Below are 21,592 nucleotides of genomic sequence, written 5' to 3'. Positions count from 1 at the left end.
GATTAGTAGGGTCAACCAAATTAAAGATGAAATACATTATTAACTAACAATGTTAAGCAGTGAAAGGCTAATAAGAATAATATATGCATTAATAATTAACAGTGGGATACTTATGAAATATTTACACAGTTGTAACTTGTCATACTAAATAAAGTTATCTTCTTTGCTATAGAACATACAAGCGTATTTACTGTCTGATATTTGTAACCCTCATCAACATTAGCAGTGATTGTATATGCACAGTGGAAGGGTAATACAGTGGGAGCTAGATCTGTTTTCAACATTGGATGTAAGTATGTGTCTTCCTCGCATCTACTGAGGTAGAATACAGACTACAGGGAGCTTAGGGAGAAACCCACTGAGATGCAAAATGGTTTCGCTACACAGTGCTGGTGTATCACAGTAGTTGCTTCTGACTGGTCTGGCCTATGGTTCCTTTTGTTCTCTGTGCCATCTCTGAAAACGGTCAACTAGAGATGTTTTAACATTTCTGTGAATTAAGCTACAACAATCTTCCTCAATTGCCTAAACACAACTTGATTTATACACTGAGATCTTAGTTCATGTTACATTAAACCGCTTCTAGGAATATAATGTTTTAGTTAGAAGACTGAAGAATAAGGTGCTTACATATATTACTCACACACACACAAAGAGAAGTCCCTTTGACACACTGGACTTGTAAATTCATCACTAAGACCATTTTTATCTAGATGGTCCTTTGCCAAAGAACTAATTTCGACAGGAGGAAAAATTAACACTATTTTCTGCCTCCATGTTAAAAGCAGTCAGTAAGACTGTTCTAAAGATACAACATCAAACTTGTGGATTTTTGAATGAACCCAGTAATTGTGTTGCTAATGAGACTAAGATAAGATAATGCTCTATGCAGCATCTTAGTGAACTAAACACTAAACTTGATTTTTTGCGAAGATATATTTACATATGTAGATTTTTAACTTAAAGGGATTTTTTTTTTTTAAATTCATCATCTGCTTTTTTTTTTTTTTTTCTTTTTAGCTGACACAGTAGAAAATCTTGTACCTTTAATGCCTGCCATTAGGCAGGTGTCTATTTTTAGTGCATGCAGTTAAACAAACAGCATTTATTGACTGTTATTGATAAAGCAGTATCTGAAATAACACAGGCCTTTGTTCTCTGAGTCTGTAAAAGTTAACATACTCTTTCTGAAATAGTAAGTCCATGACAGTTTGTTTATTGACATCAATAAATGCAGTGTTATGGTCAGCCTCTGACATCTCATACACCACTGTCTGATAAATGCCCAGTTTTGAACAGCACTTATTAACTGCTATGAAGAGGGTCAAGTGAAAGGGATCTTACCTATTGTGTTAGCTCTGGCCGAAGGACTAGCTAATGTTGCTGGCACAGAGGATTTTAGTGAACTGGCCCCGCTATTTATTCTCAGAGTTGGCATATGAGGAGAGGTGGGTGACGTGGGAGACTTGCCATCAGATGTCTTGGGTTTGGCTGAAAGGTTCAGAGGCTGGGCCACTTCGTCCTACGATGAGCAGAAAATAAAAGAACATTATCAATAAACTGCTGTTGGCATATCACCATCTAAGCAAAAACAGGTTTTTTTCAGCTCATATATGCCTCTAAACCTGTAAGGTTGTATGATATATGTTAAGATCGCATGTGATACCATCTTGTCATCCCTGTTTGGAACTGAAATGACTGATGGACTGGAAAATGAGCATTATACAATCAGAGAACACTCTCCATTTGCGCTTTTCATGTAGCAATTGTCCCCGAAGAAATTATTCACATTAACAAGACATATGCTTCCACGATGAAAACAAAGAGTATTTTTGCAGTTAGACTTTATTATTATGTTGTAAACTTGATGTGGATGGAGAGAATTCTCACTTAAAATTCAACCACTACAATCCAAACTGGGCAAACCCGTTTGACTAATTGGGTTTTGCTGTTATTTTGGTGGTTTTGGTGTTGTTTTTTGTTTCTTTGTGCTTTCCTCTGAATTTTACAGGCTTAGAACTGCAGGTACAAAAATATCACAGGAAACATACATTTCTTTTTTGGTACAACAGGAGAACAAGAAGATCCTGCCATTGCTTCCAACAAAATTTGAAATAATAAACTGGATGGTTTTGCAAAAACCCCTAGATTTTCTCATATTTTCTTGAGCTGAACTTCAAGATTTCATTAATCATTACAGTGCAAAAATAGAAAGTGTAGGGGACACTTTTTGAAGGATAATTGGAATTATTCCTAAGTTTAGCTTGATTACACACAGTAACAGACACTGCTGCAAAGCACGTTAAAATCCAAGAGCATATTTTAATTTGACCACAATACATAATAGCAAGGAAAAAAAACCAACAGGCAAGAGAGATTTTTTTTTTCTTTTTCAGCAAAGGTGATACTTTAGAAATTATTTTAAGTGTCTTTAAATAGCAAGAAATAATGTACGTAGTATCAGATCCAACCATCATGTATTAGTTTAGCTTTCCTCTGCCCACATAACTTAGGAAAACCACCCCTTAGCTAAAGAAGTGCTACAACAAGAAGTGCTGTTTTATCTCAAGGCACTGGATAAGTTGATTCTTATTTCCATAAGTTCTAAGTACATTCCATGTTAAAGAATTATTCCTGAGTTACAGTAAGTCAACACTGATGAGAATTAGACTCATAACTTTTGAGGGTTTAACTGCTACTGTTAAGGTATCTGTAACTATTATTATATAGCACTGACTCTTTTCCACAGAAGGTGGTGTGCTGCTGTAAAGAAGGAATTTTATACATAGCTGCCACACGTGTAAGTATGATGCAGATATATGACTCTAAACACAAGACAATTTTGCAAAGTACTGTGATATAACTTTTCAATTATCTTAAAGAAGCAAGTTCTGAGCTAGATGCTTTTGTGATGTTTGACTATTTCTGTTATTCTTCCGGGAGATTTCAGCCACTGGGTTTAAAATGTTGCTTAGATCAATCAATATTTTACACTCTAAGAAGGTACTTATTCCCTTACAGAAATACAAGTTCATCTGTATTAGAATAAAATAGATTAACATACATTAAATCAAAGTAGACTTGCTCTGCTGTTACATTGATTTCAATTTAAAAAATCCTACAACAGTGCAACTATAAAGCCAAAACTGAGACAGGTGCATGAAGCCTAAGTTCAAGCTAACCAGTGAACCAACAAAACACAGTGACCTGAAGAGCAAAGTCATCGGTTTAGAAGACAGTATCAGAAACAATGCAAACCTGCCTACAAACTTGTTCTAGGCCAATTCAAGAGGTGTTATTTTCCATGTATATTCAACTCCTGACCTCCATTGCAAGTGTCAACAAAAGAGGCTGATTAGTTGCAGATATGTCAGTAAAAGCTGCAGCACACTCTCTGGCCACAGAAAATCTGGCTAAGAACACCACTTCAGTTCCTGCAGGACAACAAAGACAAGGATGTCAAGGACTCTCACTACCAAGTCACCTTGGAATCCAATCTACATCCTTTTACTAGAACATTTTTTCCAGTCCCATCCCTTACTAAATCCCTGGGCTATTCTGTTCCTATTAAGTTTATTTCCTTCTCATATCTCATTCCCTCTCTCCTTCCTCAGTTCTTCTCTTCCACTCTTTTAGCCTGGTGTGAAGACAAAGTCTTGCAAGTTAGAAATGGGGGGAGGCATTTTCTCCATCACAGGCACCCAGCAATGAAGCTCTCTGCTGTAACTATTCTTGGTAGTAAGAATACTCTTCTTCATTCAAGTCAGCACAGCTTCTCTGGAGCCAAGAAGTAAAAGGCCTTGTGGAAATAATAGAAGTCGACAGTTCCAGAGCTGATAAATGTCATTCCAAATTGCCCCTTCATTCACTTTCATTGTGTGTTCAGGCTAATGTTAAGTTAATCAGAGGTCACAGAAGCTTGCTTCTCATATAAGAGAAAAAGGAAACAAGTTTCTGATATTATCTCTATTTACAAAATCATATTACTTCACTGTTTGGTCTTCACAATAATTTTACTTCTAAGAACATTCTGAAATCCTCACTGGAACTCAAAATATATACTCAAATATATTAAAAACTTATTCAGAGAGTTTAGAAATCCTATGTTGCATCTTGAGCCAATCATAACTTAAGTCTCTACCACAGTGGAACAGTTTATTCCATAGGAGACTGAGAAATATTTGGGAGATAACAGGTAATAATACAGAATGGTGTTAAATGTGAAGCTGACTGTTAGGATCTTCACTTCTGTACTCAGAGAAGCATTTTACTCTTTATCAGTAGCCAAAAATTCAGAATTCTCTGGATGAGATCCTATTCTCTGCTCTTCCAGTTTAAACCAGAACCACATCATCTTCATTCTTGATTTGCACCTGGATAACCCAGAGAAGAACTGTGTTTGACTACAAAATCTTCCAGTTGACATTCTGTCACATTACAGATTAGCAGGCTTCACTCTCAGTTGTGTCAAGGCTGCATACAGTTGTAGCACAAAGACAGCTAGGGCAAGAAAGAGTAACAACAGCACTGAGAAATAGATGTAGCATATTTACTTCTGTAGACTGTATCTTTAACAACTCAGTAGATTCCATATTATGCTGAGAGATCACAGAACCCAGAACTACCTGCTCTACTTAGTTTTTATTAAAGAAAGCTTGGTGCTGATTGATCCCTGCCTTCTTCTTCCATGCCACTGATGAGGTTTTTTTTCAAGCTGGCATTGTTTAGAGTTAGACAAAGTCAAAAGACTTGTTTATGTATCAGCCAAAATGATTAATACTTAGAGCAGAGGACATTAAAAATCTTGTAATTATATAAACACAGATATGATGAAAGTAGAATATGACCTCAATGAAAGACAGTGAAATAGATCCTTTAAAGTAGCATATTTGTCAAGCAAAACAAAACACACACACACACAAAATAAATGTAGAGAATAAAGCATAAGCAAAAACACATAATGGAGGGCTAGTAATGTGAAGAAGCCACAACAGGAAGAAACCGCTGGTAAGAGATTCTCATCCCCTGTATCACAGTAGTGTCAGGATAGCTGCAAGTTTAAGACAAGCTGGTGGTTTGCTTTCCAGGATTAAATGGCTGTCTTTAACCAAAATTTCAGAGCTCAGGGAACATTAGATCCTTGATTTGATCTAGGTTTTTATTCCAGACATAAGAGGAAAAAAAAACTCTTCATCTACATTAAAATTTGAGAGACATACAGAACACTCAAAAGCTGGATTTTGTTGCTTTATTCAGCTTGGATTTGTGTAACTTTAAGACTTCATATTTAAGAATTAGGCATCAGAAATTCTGAAAGTGTCTAACAAGCAAGGTTTGAGCAGAAATACTGCTGGTGAGCAGTGTCTGCCTCAGTGCTACAGATAGTTGGCTGAACTGGTGTCTTTTTTAATGTTTCAGTTAAGCTGTCTCTATTTACTACCTCCTAAGATACAAAAAATTACTATATATCTGAATACATTAAGAAGGGTCTAAAATCTGATTTTGAGATCGTCTCTAAATCATTTATTAAAAATTGCACTATTTTAACACCAAGAACTGAATAGAAGGCCAATAACCCAGATGAATGAATCAGTCTCACAGAAAGAAAAGGTGTGTTGGGAAGAAAAACTCAGATGATTCATTTGAATGTTATAATCGCACTTCTTTTCACATATTTTAATGATTAGAATACTATTAAAAACACAGTTACTGAATTATTGTACTGTAATTTAAATCCAAGTGCTGTATTCCACTGTGGCACACACTGAAGGCCCAGGATGCCAGTTTATTACAAAATATTCTGTGTATCATCTGACTGTCAATACAGATGTGCATAAATGACCTGGCATAAGCACAGCCTAGTATGGTCTATTAAAGAGGCTTTTCCTGACCTCAGGGAACACATTTACCACATCTTACTGCCTATTTAAATGACCTTGATAGTACAAATCACAGCCAAATGAGGTAGAAATAAGGAGCTGGAGAGGGGGGTTCTAAAAAAAATATCTACTGTCTCTTTCCACAACCTTGCTTCTGTTTCTTGGAGATGTTAATTTCAATGGAAATACAGAATGCAGAGCACTCACTGGTGTGGCTGGGGCAGAAGACAATGATGTTGTTGCACACTGAAGCAGGCAGCTCACCAGTGGTTTATCCATTCCGTCTCTTGCTCATCCATAGAAACCTCTAACCAACATGTATCAGAAACAGAGGTGCAACAGCATATAAGCAAATAAAATCCTTCGACATTGCTGTCCTTTCTAGACTATATTTGTCCACACACTCACACAAAGATACTGGCATCTTTCTTCACGTCCTCTCCCCTTCCTCTGAAGCCACTCATGGTGAAATTATCAGTAGTGATGATAAGATGAGAGGTAACGGCAGTTGTGAAACGTGTTGTATAAATGAGCCATGCTGCTGATATTATCCTCACTGATGAAATAATTGTATTAAATTAAGCAGGGATGTTCACATGACAGGATGGGTGAATTAAATAATGCTCATCTGCAGCTGCACCTCCTCCTGCCACATTCTCAAGTTTTGATTAAGAATAATGTGTCCCTTCCTGCAAAGGTGGAAATTTCTCTAACTACCCAGAAAGAAAGAGATGCAAGCAAATAAACAGACATCTCAGTCATTACATTATGATAAAACCAAAATAATTACTCTACAGAAAATTCACTTTATCTTACAGTATCTCTTGACCAGGAGTTTTTGCATCAAACGTAGAAGGTACGACCAGACTTTACAGAAACGAAAAGGCACCAAAGATAAAACCAAAGGCAAATATTAGAAATAACTGTCTCTCTCCTTCATGCTCCTCCAAAGTGCACAGATCTTTTGTTCCATAACAGTGGCAGAAACATCTCAGCCTGGATTTCTGTCTTTACACAAAGCAGGCTTTTTATGACATTGCTTTGCTGAGTATCTTTCCCTTAACGTGTTGCTCTCAAAAGCTGGGCACTTCCTGAACTTAGCACATGTTACCCAGCCACACTTAGTGCTTCCACTCTTTACTGATATTGCTGGAATAGTACTCATAGGATTCAAAATAAACGGAGGAGCTGAGCTGACTTACATTTATGATAAACTTTGTTTTTGTTCTCTGAGCTGCTTCTTTTAGGGAACTACTCAAGAAATAAATTACTCCCAAATGCAGATTTGTACATTACAGTATTCATGCACAGCCTCCACTGCTGCTCATGGGCCAAAGATGTTTGAGAACACAAACTTGTTTTCTGTAACACCAGTCAGGATAATGTCTGGGGACTTGGCCCTCTCAGAAAGATCCTTAACTTCTTCCCCTTACATTTTTCCTTTTTTTCTTTGCTTACTTCCAGGAGGGAAGTCTGTAGCTACACAGACTAATTTGCAGCCCTAGAAACCTCAAGATTCAATTTTGTCTAGTCCACGTGTTGTCACAATCAAACGAGAAATGTTGTGTGGTTTTCCCTTTGTATTTGGCACCACTCTTCCCAAAAATTGTACACAAGATTCACAAACAGCCTTTGGAAAAACAAAAGAGGAACATGCAAAATGACCTGGCTCTACAGATAGAAGGCTGTAAGAGCTGCATGCCTCCCTCTCCTCTTCACAACTTTGGAGGTACAGAAATTATTTTGTAGTATCACTATTCTCTGAAACACAGAATACAGGTGCAGAAATAACCGAAGGCCAAATGCCAGCAAGCCTAGGATCACTTTAGTCATCCAGCTAGCTCAGGCATGGAAGAGTATGTGCTGTTGTAGCTGCAGAGCTGCTTAAAACCCAGGTCTGTGGAGGGAGCTAAATCCTCCTCAAACTCTACAACCAAATGCAATCAGAACTCTGTACCATCTGGACAGACAGGTCTGCGCACACAGAACTGTTAAAGCAACTATAAAAACTTCTCAGGAAAGGCAATTGTTGCAATGAGGCCTAGTTCTCTGGGGCGCTCCTTGGGTTCAAGACAGGCTGTTTGGCCAACAGAATGCATCAGGGCACACGATTTAGCAAAATGAGCAGACTTGTGTGTGTTTACTCAAAACTCATTCATTTAGTTTCTAAAATCCTCAGAGATGCATCCTCCAGACCATACTTGCAGCTTCTGGCTGGCTTTGGATTGCCAAAACGCCCACCATCCTTGTGAAGTTTCTCTGTAATCTCCACAGACAAACAGCACAATGTGTTGGAGAAAAGTGGTTGGTATGAGATTTCTAGGCTATTTTTGTTTGATCATGAGTTTTCACTTACACTGATCTCTAAGAGAAACCTGACTTATGATTGCTTATTCCAAAACAGAGCCAAAACTCAAACATCATTTTTAATCCATACAAAACTAACTGACATACTCCTATTGCCATTATTCTGCTTCTCGGGCACTTGTTCTTCCGCTAGACCAAAACAAGCAGAAGTGAGTGTTGCTCAGAACCCAGTGCATGGATTTTCAGTACAGCACAAAACAAAACTACAGGAACAAATGGCTTTCAGCACTTGCTTGCATCTCATCTAAACGCTCCATCTTTTTCTGAATCTCTGAGTGAAAATTTAACTCAGTAGCCTCATTTGCAAACAAACAAACAAAACAATCCAAAAACTAAACCAAAACATAAAAAAAACCTTCAGCAAAGCTCATTTTGAGCAAATCCTGCCATGTATAGCTTGAAATGAGAAGGGTCCATAGTTCCTAAAGATACAGGAGTCAACGTAGAGATAGAATAGCCACTTGGAAATTTTTTAGTCCATACTTACTTGTGTTCTTCTAGCTTTTTGTTTCTAATTACTATTGTTCAGATGTATTACTTGCATCACTGCTGCACCTATTTATTTGGCACAGTGCTATGAATGAAGCAGCAGCCTAATTTGGCTTCATACTTTAAACCACATACATTACTTCACCAAAGGTAAAAACCACTAGAGAGGATCAATAAGTTGTGGTTGACAAGAGAAAGTTTCTCACCAGAAAGATTCTTTCAAACTGCCCCCATTGAAATATATGGCAAGTAGTCAAGTGCAAATAAATAAATAAATAAATTAAAATATCACTGCTCCAGTGCTTGAAAGGAATATTAATTAATTAAAGCTCATAATTACTCTGACAGCCTCTGCCTTATTTTACAAATGGGAAGAATAAGGCGCAAAGTGGCAAAGTAATTTGACTAATCTCACATAGTGTGCAAACAGCTGAGTCATAAGAACAGAGCAATTGCCACTCTCATTCTGACCAACCCTTAGTGTTCCACTTTTTTGTTTGTTTTGTTTGGATACTGTATTGAATCACTGAAAAACATCCATGTGCTTCAAATGAAGTAGACAGCTCTCAGATAATTTGATCTGTGGCACCTATTGGTGAACTCGTGCTGGGTAGAAACTGAAGTGGTCCATGCCTTGAAGCGTGATGCCTTGCAGCTTGGGCTTTGGTTTGATTTTTATTTTTTTTAAGTCCTCGCTACAGAATTCTGTCCCTATAAAACCCAGAAGCCTCAACATGTGTTGTCCTTAATAATGCCCTCCCTTTCCCATAAAAAAAGCTGTTTAAAAAATGGAGATAGACATTAGACAGGATTTTGTTTGCTGCTGAAATTGAACTTGGAGTCATCACCTTCCAGTAAATAATCCCCAGTAAATGTTAAGCAGAATGAACAGCAATGAAAACAACAAAACCTGAAAGGACAGGGAAGGACTTGGAAGGAAATAAAACAAGGATCTGCAAAGCCAAACAGCATTACAAACTGGTACATTTTAAATGAACAACAAGAAAACAGAAGCCACACTGATCAAAGCCTCCCACCTCCTCTCTGTGGTGGATGACACCTTCGCTGGGAGCACACCACCACCTCTAACCCCACACCTGCAAAAGGAATTAATTTCAAAAAGAATACAGACCAAAGTGTACCATATCAAAACAAATTAGCAACAGCCCCCTCTTCCTGCTGTGGTCAGACAGGAGAAGCAAAAATGCTGCACGGATTGTAAGATTCAGGGGGAATAAAGACAAAACAAAACAATACAAAAAAAAAAACCCCACAGCTACTGAAAACTTTAGAAGAAGCAAGTAAAAAAGCTTAAAAGAAAAGAGATTTCAAACAGCTTGGACAACTGACAGTGGTCTAAGAAAATCTTTTCAAAAACCACCTGTGCTTTCTCTGACTTTGGATATCTCACATAGAGTAGGTCTCTAGACCTCACCAAGAGGCAGGAACGTATGCAGCACTACAAATAAGTAGTGCAAAGTTAAAATGCACTGTTCTTATTTGTAGATAAATGCAATTGTATGAAAAGTGCCCAAATATGTTTTATAGCTGTGGATATGACCTGCCTGACAATTTGTTTTTCAAACTAATAGTTTTTCAATGGGAAACTATCAACATAAAACTCTTTACTGGTTGCACGTTATTAACAACATCCCAGATCGCTAAAATCGAAATGATTTTACAACTCTGTCTTGCTGGATATTTTTTTTCATTTCATCTCCTTTTAGTGGTAAGATGAATCCTAATCAGCAGTTCCAGAAACAGGATGGAGTTTGACATACTGTATGGAATGTTCAAAGCAAATACGTTCGCCATCATTCAGTATTACATTCACAGAAAAATAAGTGTTTTTTTTTGTTTGTTTAATATTTATACCCCACCCTTAACTGCATATGTAGAGCTTAATTACTTCAGAGTACCTTGGCAAAGGTCATTCCTTTTCTTATGCTACGCTCATGTCTTTATTTGTGTCATTCACAGCAAACAAACCTCAACTTGTGGTTTTCCAACAAACTTTCTCATTATCTAATCTTTTGCACAGTCACTGACACCTATGAAAAATTACTGAACATTATTACTAAATACTAATGTTACTGGTTTGCACGCATGCAAATGGCTACAGAAAGCAAAGGGCCACCCCTTTTGTGTCAAATCTCTAATTATACAACTGGAAAAAATATATCCATTCACCTATGAAAAGGGTTTCTTCTAAGCAGCATTGACATACATCATATATATGTTTATCTAACTGCATGGGGACGCTACCACGTCAAGCTCTTTGAATGTAATGAGTACTACTGATATTATGTAGTAATTCAAACGAACATATTAATCAACCTTAATGATCATAATTAAAAGTGAAATATATTGTACTTCCTTTTTTTTCGTTGTTGTTTGTTTGCTGCTGTCAGTACTGAATGCAGATTACAAGCAGAACAGTGCTGAAGAAGTACTGAGCCCCCCTTGGTGAACAGACTTCAGATCCTGTTCCTGATTCACACCAGCAAAAACGAAATCACCATCAGGTCCGATATCAGGGCCAAATTGCTGGCAGGCACAATGAACCACTAATTGCTGGATTCATTAGTAAGACTCATAGTTTGTCCCCATGAGACGCTGAACACTTTCAGCTCCTTTTAAAACCTAGCATCTTATAAATCAAAATTAACAACTGCAAACTAGTATTTCTGTTATACTGTAGAAGCTCAGCATGGATTTGAAGTCAGATCACAAGAATGCCAAAAATCTATTATGTAAAATTAAGCAGATTTTTATCAACCATTTTCCTGTTAATTCTGTAGAACATGCATGCATCTCTACACAATAGATACTTCATGCTGTTCCTCAAGCCTAAACAATCGGTTAAAATAGTTTTTGTGATGCTGAAAGAAGACAACTGCCTTAAAAAATACCTTTCAAATAGCCCCAGCATCACACTGCTAAGATTGGCCTATTCTTTTCAGACATAAAACAAATGTCTATTTAAGAACACATCCACATGCATTTCCATCACTCAGCCAGAACAAATTCACCTCCCAGAAGCTAACACTGTAAGATATGGAAAGAGAGAGGGAGAGAGGGGGAGAGGAGACCTTTAGTCCACCTACTGGCTTCACTGAAGGCAATGAATCCAGCCCTAGCTCATTTCAAGTAGGTTCAATTGTGTCAAAGGTTACCCACAAGCTATTTCTAGATGATTTATAGCTGATGTCTACAGATCTCTTTTTATTTTAATGATAACTTCAATACAGACATTAAGACATTCTTTGTCTTCACAGAAGTGTATGAGAGGGAAACTGACATCTTAAAAAAAATAAATAAATTCCAAGGGGCTGATTCACTATTTCTGAACAGGGACAGCTCTGGGCAGTTTTTATATCTTATCCAGAGGAAAGAATGGGAGGGGAAAAAAAGACCTTCCCCTGCTCTTTTTTCTCCAGTACTAAAGCTGTTTTCTGACTTACTCCGGGCACCAATCCTAAGAGTACTGAGTCAACGTGTGTATCACCAGTTAATTATGTTCAAGACAAAACAATAACATACTTAGTATAATTTTATTGCTTCATTAGTAACAGCATATACTTATATAGCCTTATTTTCATTTGTTTGAGCCCAGAACAATTTACAAAGTGAGTCCCAAATGATACTATCATGAGAATCTTTCTTTCCAGCTCTAAACCATAATCTTTCGGTGGTGAAGAACAATAGTGCAGAGAAAGCTGTAGCAAGACATCCTGCAACTCCTTGGAATTCTAGATATCACACCTGTACAGATTTTTAGCCTCAAAATTTGGTGTGTGTGTGTACATGTGTCAGCGTACACAAGACCAGTATGTATGCATGCATGCTGGGCAGTCTTAATCTCCATCTTGAGAGCACCAGTCAGTCTTCTCCAGGTTTGTTGATGGAATGAAGCCATCAAAGGTCCTATATCAACTGTATGAAGATACAGCGGGATAGAGGAGGGGTATTCTCTAAACCACTCATGTCAGGAGAAGCCTCCAATGCTTACTCACATTTTAACAGATACCAGAGGATTCCCCAGAGAGAGGTACTCAGCATCGCCAGCCAGGGTCTAAATATTGTGAGACTTCACAAATGAAATCGGGTTTCTGGCACCCTTAGAACATTTTGTTCATTTTGCAATGAACACAGAAGAAAATGTATCTGTTCAGTTTGTTCTGGTCCATAGGCCTCTGAATGTCTGTGTAATTTTCTCACTTAGTCTGGCCAAAATGTTGTGGTTGCCATCTTTTTTTCACAAGCCAGCCCCAATAAACTTTACTTGTTTGGTACATTGGTGATTCTCCTATGTATTACAACACCACATCATCCTGCTTATGAACTGCAGTTCACTGGAGGGACTCATTTTGTGTAGAGAAATTCTTATTACCAAGTCCATGAAATTAAGGACTGTAAATCCAGATGTAAAATGTAGTGGTCAAACAGTCACGTGACACCATTTTAGCTTTTGATATCACAAATGAAATGTTACTTGACATGCATTTCTCAGCCAAATGTACGTGTTGCATTTCTCTGACCCCAAATTAGGTCTTTGCCTTTTACACGGAACACTGAAAGTATAGGCTATCTACACATTTATAATGAATGAAAAAGCAAACAGAGATGAATTAATTCATTCTGGAGTTTTAACTCCTGACTCTATTTTCAGTGGACATTAGACTAAGATAAGAGCACCCAGGAAGAGGAAGGCTATTTCAAAGAAGACTCAGACTATTAGAAATAGACACAAAAGGGGTCATTTCGATCCACAAGCAGAGCCGTAAAAAACAACAGAGTTTAGACCAGAAGGGGTCAAAATTTACTGAGACAACCAAGAGCAAAACTCAAAATATATTAACTTACAGTGGTAACCTAAAGTCTGCACAGCTCTTAGCATGGTTCAGGATAAAAATAATCACTGACCTGGAATGACTGCAGCCCTTAGAGAGCTACCTTTGGTAAGAAAGAAATTCACAAGGATATTACATAAAAAAATACTCTCCAGAACAGTTACATATATGTATGTTTTCTTCCTAATTGGACACTGAATTAAAATGACCTTAGTAATTCTGTCACTGTATGCCTCCCTTTTCTGCTACAGTGCCTCTTAGTTTTCTCTGGAGCATTTTGGAGGAATAAATGTACCCCTGAAACTCAACTTTAAGAAGCTTTTTGTGCCAGTTTTCCTGTGGATATGTCACATTGAGTTGTGTTTGTCACTGCGTAACTCCTGTTGCATTCTGTTAGCCTGAAATCCTGTAACACGATGTGGCTGATTCATGACGTGACATGTCACTGCCTGGCATGTCAGTTGAAAGCCCATACAAATCCATGTGTTACATCTCCGTACAGACGCAGCTCTTAGAAATGGCCTCTTATTTTAAATGTACTAGCAGGTGCTGGCACATCCACTCAGAAAAGTTTAAGAAGCACTAATAACTTAATGAGACACTCCAAGGTATATTCTTTCTGTAGCATCATGATTGGAAATTGGAAAGCCTTCTCTGTAGCAGTCCCCTAAGTGACAAGGTCTTTCCCTCATACACTCAGCACATCAAGACATTGAGCAATCTTTTATCAAGGACTTTTTTTCCTAATAATATATATATTTTTCCAGATATGCCAGTCATGGCATTAGCTTATCTTTCTTTTCAAAGCAGCAGGAAAAATGTAGCAAATGAAATGAAATGAACAGAAACTAAACTCATTCATTGGTACTAAAAGTACACATTTGAATTTGTCATTCGGCACCATTATTGAATAAAAGCACATGACTGAGATAAAAATGTTATAACAGTTTTCATGTAGTAGCACATTTCAAATTACCTCAAAACCCACAATTTTTGTTGCCTCAGTTTGCCTGCCTCTGATGTTCCTTGGATTATCTGAGATGTTCTCTCTGGATACTACTAAAGCATCTCCATTACCAGGAGATACCATGGTAGAAAGTGTAATGTTGCTGAGAAATGGTTATGACTTAGTAGAATTGCCAGCATGAAGTCTTCTATGACTTTAGACTGAAAACGAATGCTGCTTGATTTAAATAACAACTCATAGATAACATTTTATTTGGTAGCTACTTTTGAAGCCTCTGACATGGATTAAGTTTCACCCTTGATAGCCTGAAGCTTTTTATTCACTGACTCCAGGAGCTAGGACTTCAAGGAAACTACCTGTTATAAAATCACAACATGTAGTTACACTGCTCTGAGAAATGAGTACATTCTAAATTGCTGATTTGCACACAGTTTCTCTGAAACCCTTTTCCCCGGCATTTCATTTTACAGTAAACAAGTCAAAATGAACTTTGTAGAACAAACATGTTGTTCTCAGAAGCTCCACTGAAATATTTGCCTAGCACTTCATACCGCTCCAGAGCTAATACTAACCCATAAGAAACTGCCTCTGAAAATAAAATGGACTCCTCTATTCTGCTGCTACCGTTGCTTCTATTCAACTACCCACTGTTATCAGGGATTACAGATTAACATGTTTCAACTTAAAAAAATAGCTGTAGAGCTATGGTAATCATTCAGCAGTGGGTATAGGAGTATCATAAAATGTATTTCTTTAATGCCTTGCTTGAATTCCATTCTGCCTGAATGTGTAAAGAGGAATTAATTTCAAATTTAGTACGTAACATGGAAGCAAATGACTCTTCTGCAGACAAAGCAAGTGGCTTCTAGAAGCAGCTAGACTGATCGTATTAGAATTTGAGTTAATAATAAATGCTGCATCCCAAGCTGAACTTCACATATTTCTCTTCAAGGTTAGAACCTCTTCCACAGCAGGAATAATCTGTTCTAAGTATTTTCCAGCTACCAAATGTGAGGATGTTCAACAAAAGCACTGCAGTCAGAAAAATCTAACTTTTCTCTTTTTCACTGTGCAGCTCCAGATTCCGCACTCTCCTTAAACACTTTCACTGCTAGATGGCATGACCAGCCAGGAACATCAGTGCAACAGCTAACTTGGTGGCATTAAAAAATCTCAAATGTGTGATATTTATCTGGGAGCTCCCCAACCTCACACAATACTGCTCTTTCTCACTCAAGTGTTTTGTTCTGGGAGGGGCAGGCCTGTCATATGGCTTTGGCGAAAGACAATGTTATCTAAGTTCCAGAATAAGACAAAGAGCTGGAACCAAATGTCAGGTCCCAACACTCCTGAACACTGAAGGATTCTGAAACTGAAGTGGACTGAAAGTAACAGTGCATGGTGCAATAGCTAAGTCTTCAGCATTAAGCCACTGCTGTGAACCATTAATCAAAAAAGAAGAAAATCTACCTGCCCTACACTCCCAACTTTCCACCTTATTCACAGCACGTAAAGGAAGGCATTAGCAGCAAGAAACAGGAGTGAATTACTAAGAAGCACACATTGCAGGTTTGTCACTAACACTTCGCTTAACATCTCCATTGCTCCCCACCTGATTTCTGAAGATCTCTTTCAGAAATGCTGTGGTACTGCTTAATTCATATAACTTGCCTTTGTTTTCTGAACACAGATTTCAGAGCAAGTTTCTCCCCCCCCTCCACCATTTTTCTCTTTGTTTTCTTCTGAGTTTTCATTATAAAAAACACCGAGTCCGACCGAGGGCTGATTTGCTGGCAACTCAGCTTGAGAAACAGGCTCCAGCCAGAAAGACATAGTATCAGGAAATATAGCTGGGGAGAGTTAATCTAAGAAAGCATCCTAGAAGCCCCTCCATGTACTTAATTTATTTTTAGGGAAGTAGGCAGTGTGGGGGGCAGAGAGAATTCTTTGCAAGTCTCTACTATTGCTGCCACTGCTTTTTAGATATCACTATTAACGCTGTTTTTATTGTTCAGAACGCACTCGCTACTTTAAGAAGAGCATCTTAAGAAGTTCCATTAACACACATCACTTCATTGTGCTCTGGCAAATGGTTTAAAGTCATTGTTTCTATGCCTGAATGTCATATATAGGAAGGAGAGCAAAGAAGAGAATAGTCTCAAAGATTCTGTCATCAACTCTACATTTTGTTTTTATGGGATTAAAAGCATGGGCAGCAAAAGAAAAAGGCTTCCAGGTAAAGAGATATTTAGCTACAAGCTCTCCATTAAGAATGGACACTGATGTTAAAGAAACAGCACAGCAACAAGTAGCGTAGCACAGATTACAGAGATGAGGTCTCAGTTTTCAGCTCCCTATACATCACTGCATCCATACTATAACCTTTTCCTTAATTACCTTACAGCTACTTCTAACCTGTTGGAGGGACTAACAATGGGACTCAGAAATACAAGCACCGAATAATGTTTTGAATGTAGTGATACATACTATTCCAGCGCTAACTGCTCTTCTTGTGCAGAAAAGCTTAATAGATTCACTTACACAGAGGTTTTTATTTTTAATCAATAGCATATAAAGAATTACGAACAGCCCAGGAATTCTCAGAAACACAAGAGCCTTGCAAATCTGACAGATAAACCCTTTGTTTACAAAGCCTCCATGCTGCAGCAGGAACAATGCATCTTACAAACTTTAATGAGAACTTAGTTCTTCACACTAAAATACCCCAGTACTCCCTTTACTGAAAAGTAAAAATGCCTTAATTTCCAGCTGCTTAAATAGGCACTCAGCAGCTACTGAGCTCCTAAACCGATAAAGAGGACAGTAATTGCCAATAGTACACAAGGTGCAAAGGGCAAGATTCAGACAGGTTCTCCTTATTTCTCTACCTGTTTGCACACAAGAAAGAGTTCAGTCCCCTCTAGCACAGGCAGTGACACCATTTGATCATCTGTACACAGCAATGATCTGTCATCTTTATAGAGACACAGTTGTCCTGTTTGTAGCTGACATACTTCACAGTGCTGGGCAGAACATTTAGTTTATGTTTCCAAAAATATTTGCTAATGTTAAACAAAGGGAAGTTTTACAAAGAGGAAACACAGTCATCCTTCCGCGTTTAACAGCAATGTAGCTATTATTTATAGAGCTGAAATTAAATATTTTCCTGCAACATGCTCAGTCATGAAAAATAATGTGATCAGGACTGGGAAATGTAAGGATACAAGAAATCTGTGTGTCTACTTATCAGCTAGACCTGTGCAATAGTCATAACTCAATGTGTCAAGCAAGCTGATGTAACTATGTACATAATGGAGCCTAATTATTTTCCCCAACATCTCCCTAGGACGGATTTTCACATTCTGTGCTATCATACAAAAGAGAGAAATATACTCAACTGATAGGGCTGCTTAGGGTAGTCAGCTAAAATGAACTTCAAGTCAACAATTCGATTGAAGTAGAATCAGAAATATCATCCAGATGAGTGTTTTTATTACTAGGCAGTTTTATGGCTGTTTTCCTTCTTCCTCCCTTCAGATACTTTTATATTTTTTTCCTTTGTATTTTTATCCGGAGTCGAGAGATTTCTTACTCAAACTGGAAAGTACAATCTGACCCCCAGTTTTGACTGGGACAAGAAAATCCACAAACAGCTCCCCACAGCTTACTTATTTTTTCCTAATAGCACAGCCTACGGTGTATCTGAAGTAGAATTCCCATATCCAAAGGCTCCTATCCTTTATTTTGACCGAGATATCAAATGTATAATGTCTTCTCCAAAAATAATGCCTCCTGTTTTATGTATTTTATGATGCTGACCCAATTGTCAGAGGTGAATGTTGGTGGTATGGCAGTAGAGGCTGAACCTTCCCGCCAATGTTTCATGACATTTGCTGTGTGAAGGATGGTAGAAGAGGGGCAGTCTGACAAATAGGTGTCTGACATGGAAGTGTGTGTGAGGCAAAAGTGTGGCACTGAATTCCTTCATGCAGAAAAAAATGGCACCTATTGACTTTCATTGATGCTTGCTGAATGTTTATGGGGACCAAACAGGGGATGCTTGGTGATGTGCTTCAGCAGTGGTGACAACATGAAAGACAAGCTACATTCTGGATGGCCATGCAGACTTTTAAAAGCATGGTATGCCAACTCTTGTTCACCACTGGTGAAAATCCATAGTTAATGGTGGTGACTATGTTGAAAAACAGTGTTTTTCACACTATTTTGCTCTATTAAAGAGTGGTAATATGCTCTTTGTATCTGTTGTAGTTTCCACAGAAGTGAAATAGAAGGCATTACTTTCAGAGTGACCTATCAGATCAATCAGATCTACAGTGACTCAGCTGAAGTTTCACATCCAGGCTTGCCTTGACTGGTGAAAACTGAGCAAACATGCTGCTTGTCCCTTTCTGTCCTTCCTACGCTATAAGAAGGATGCAAGGCACAGCTGATGCATGTGGCAGGAAATGTCAGAAGATACTTCTCAAATTGGAAGAACTTTCCCTAGAGAATCTCTGGCCATTTTAGAGCCAATCTGTCCTGTGGTAGAGGCACAAGCTCTGAGTCTTTCAAATGAGATTCTACTGCTGACTATGGGCGACATGAAAAGTTTTCAATCCAGCGTTTACTTATGTGATCAGAAGGATCACATAATATGAGAAAAAAAACATCTTCAATTAATTATTCATACCGATATTTGTCTGGATATTGCAGCTGAGGAGAATCTGACTTTGTATATCCAACTGCTTAGTGCTGTTTCTGGCTTGTCTGAAACACATTTCCTTTCCTTGTCACAACTCCCAGGTGCTACTGCTGAGCAAATAGTAACATCATTGCCAGGAGTATTTGAAAAGAACAAAAAAATTGATTTGGACAATCCATGTGTTGTTGCCATTGGTGGACACAACTGTGAGTAAGGTTAGGGTTGAGGTCATAACAAGGTTAAAAGAAATTCGCCCAGGAATTCTCTCCTGTCGCATTTCACACTGAAGTGCTCCTTTTTTCAGCAGATGCTACAGACAATGCACTGTGCCCTATGAAATACTGGGAATCATTTAGCTACATTTATGAGCTACACTGAAAATTCACTCCAGAATTACTGTACTTGAAAGGTTATGTGGAAAGGGCTAGGACAGTACATCAAACAGGCGCTAGATGCTATATTTAAACCTGCAACACACAAAAAAAAGAGTAGGACTGAACAGAGTCCTGGCTGTTTACAAGTGAGAGTAATGTTGCTGTTCTTATTCAAGAGCACAATGTACCTCACCTGAATTCAATGAAGATGACAACTGTTAGGCGAGGATCAAGGCACCATGGTAAGGGTCACTGCTCAGATAAACATATATTTACTATAACAGTGCTTCCTCTCCTCCCAGCCTGGGTACCTTTGTTCAAGCAAGAGGTTTGAACTTAATCGGAAGATAGGTTGGTTAAGTTATCCTGCCTAGTCACTATCTCCTTTGTCCGTCCTCTCCTACTTACTTGGGAGCATGCAACCACCTTGAACACCCAAGCTGAGCAGCATGCAAGCATTTACAGGATCAAAGGCAAAATGTGCTTAAGACAGACTTTGGAAATCCAGCACAATTTGGCAGACTTAAAAGATAGTTGCTTTTCAAATGGGTTGTGGAGGAGGCCTTGGTAAATTTGAATGGTATGATTAGCATACCGGCTGTTTTTAAAACTGCTCAAGAAGAAGCTGTGTTAAAATCCATTTCCGCAAGACACACGCATTTTCTTTTGGACAGAATCCACAGCTCTGTTTCTTAAATCAATTTTTCTGGCAGGGAGATTTCTTCTTGGAAGAATGTACGACACCAGCTCAGTTTCCTAACCAAAACTTGACAGAATGTGTACAGCACGGCATAATGGCATCTCTGCTTTATGGTTTCCTAAAAGTTACAGTACAGAAACCTAGGAAGTGAATTTGACTGTTCCAGGTCACATCTGTCAAAAGGCGGGTGAGAGAACAGAAGACGCCAGGTTAGCCTGCCCAGCACAGTGTTCAAACACTGGTGAGGGCTGCTGATAAAAGGTTTGCCAAAATGGGAGTTGCCAAGGTCTTAAAGGAGTTTCGGGGATGTGTTCAAGTCTTACTAGATTTAAAGGATGATCCCTGGCAAACTCCCTCTGATGCTTCTCAGCATTTCTAGAGCCAGCAGTTGTTCCATCTGCTGCTGAAGCCGACTTTGAAGAATCCTTGCAAAGAGCAGCATACTAACTTTAACACTATGCAAGAGGGAAAAAACACAGCTTTTCAGAGTGACCTAGATGTTTGCCAGAAGCTTGACACACTCTCAGGTAAGGCTGTCTCCTTGTCTCCAAACACTTGAGTGTATTTCCAACGCTGCGCCAGTGTAAACTGTGGGCTGAAAATAAAGATTCAGCAAACAGCATCTATTGAGAGCTTGTCTAAGGCATTAACTGTTCGCTGTGGAGGTCTGATGTGCCGTAACAGTGAGAAAGACCACCACGAACTTACTTTGTGAACCAAGCTGATGCTGGGGTTAATTAAAAAAAAACAACAAAAAAAAGGCTGTTAAACTCAGACAGATTTGCCCTGGCAACAGATTAAAAATTATTAATAAAAAAATAACAGCAAACATTATGGTTTTGAAAATGTTAAACACAAACATGCTCTGCAAAAGCCAAGGAAGACTCACAAAGACACAGAGGTGTTTAGTTTCAACATATAAGCTTCAGTTTCCACCACTATGAGGGATTTGCCAGCGTGTTTTCTGAGCCAGGCCATGGCACTATTGTATAAGCTTTATTCTAATTATTGTAGGCTTTATAAAGGTTCCTTTATCATTTAGTATTATAAATAATTGTGCTTCTAGGCTGGAGTTCAAAGCTCAGTATAGCATTCGCACAACACCACAGGCGGGTCAGGTGACCTTTCTCCAATTCTCCTCTCTCTGGTGCTGAGGACAGACAAAGTGGTATGTCTGTCATACGCCATTACCATTAGAACAGAATCTTGTTCTTTTATTACAACTGAACTCCGCCGGATTTCTCAGCAGGAATGCTAAGTG

At 38.4% G+C, this 21,592-nt stretch overlaps 1 protein-coding gene across 13 annotated transcripts in view; it reads right to left on the bottom strand.

Moving 5' to 3' along the window:
• Positions 1-21,592, bottom strand: part of SOX5 (SRY-box transcription factor 5) — a 642,538-nt gene that overhangs the window by 29,772 nt on the left and 591,174 nt on the right. For all 13 annotated transcript variants that reach the window (XM_072349118.1, XM_072349139.1, XM_072349148.1 and 10 more), the window contains one exon: positions 1,345-1,522. In XM_072349118.1, the coding sequence (XP_072205219.1) occupies positions 1,345-1,522 (178 nt within the window). The remainder of the gene's footprint in view (positions 1-1,344; positions 1,523-21,592) is intronic.

The sequence above is a fragment of the Excalfactoria chinensis genome, chromosome 1, assembly GCF_039878825.1.
Source record: "Excalfactoria chinensis isolate bCotChi1 chromosome 1, bCotChi1.hap2, whole genome shotgun sequence".
Lineage (NCBI taxonomy): Eukaryota > Metazoa > Chordata > Aves > Galliformes > Phasianidae > Excalfactoria > Excalfactoria chinensis.
This window is presented reverse-complemented; position numbering and strand designations above follow the sequence as displayed.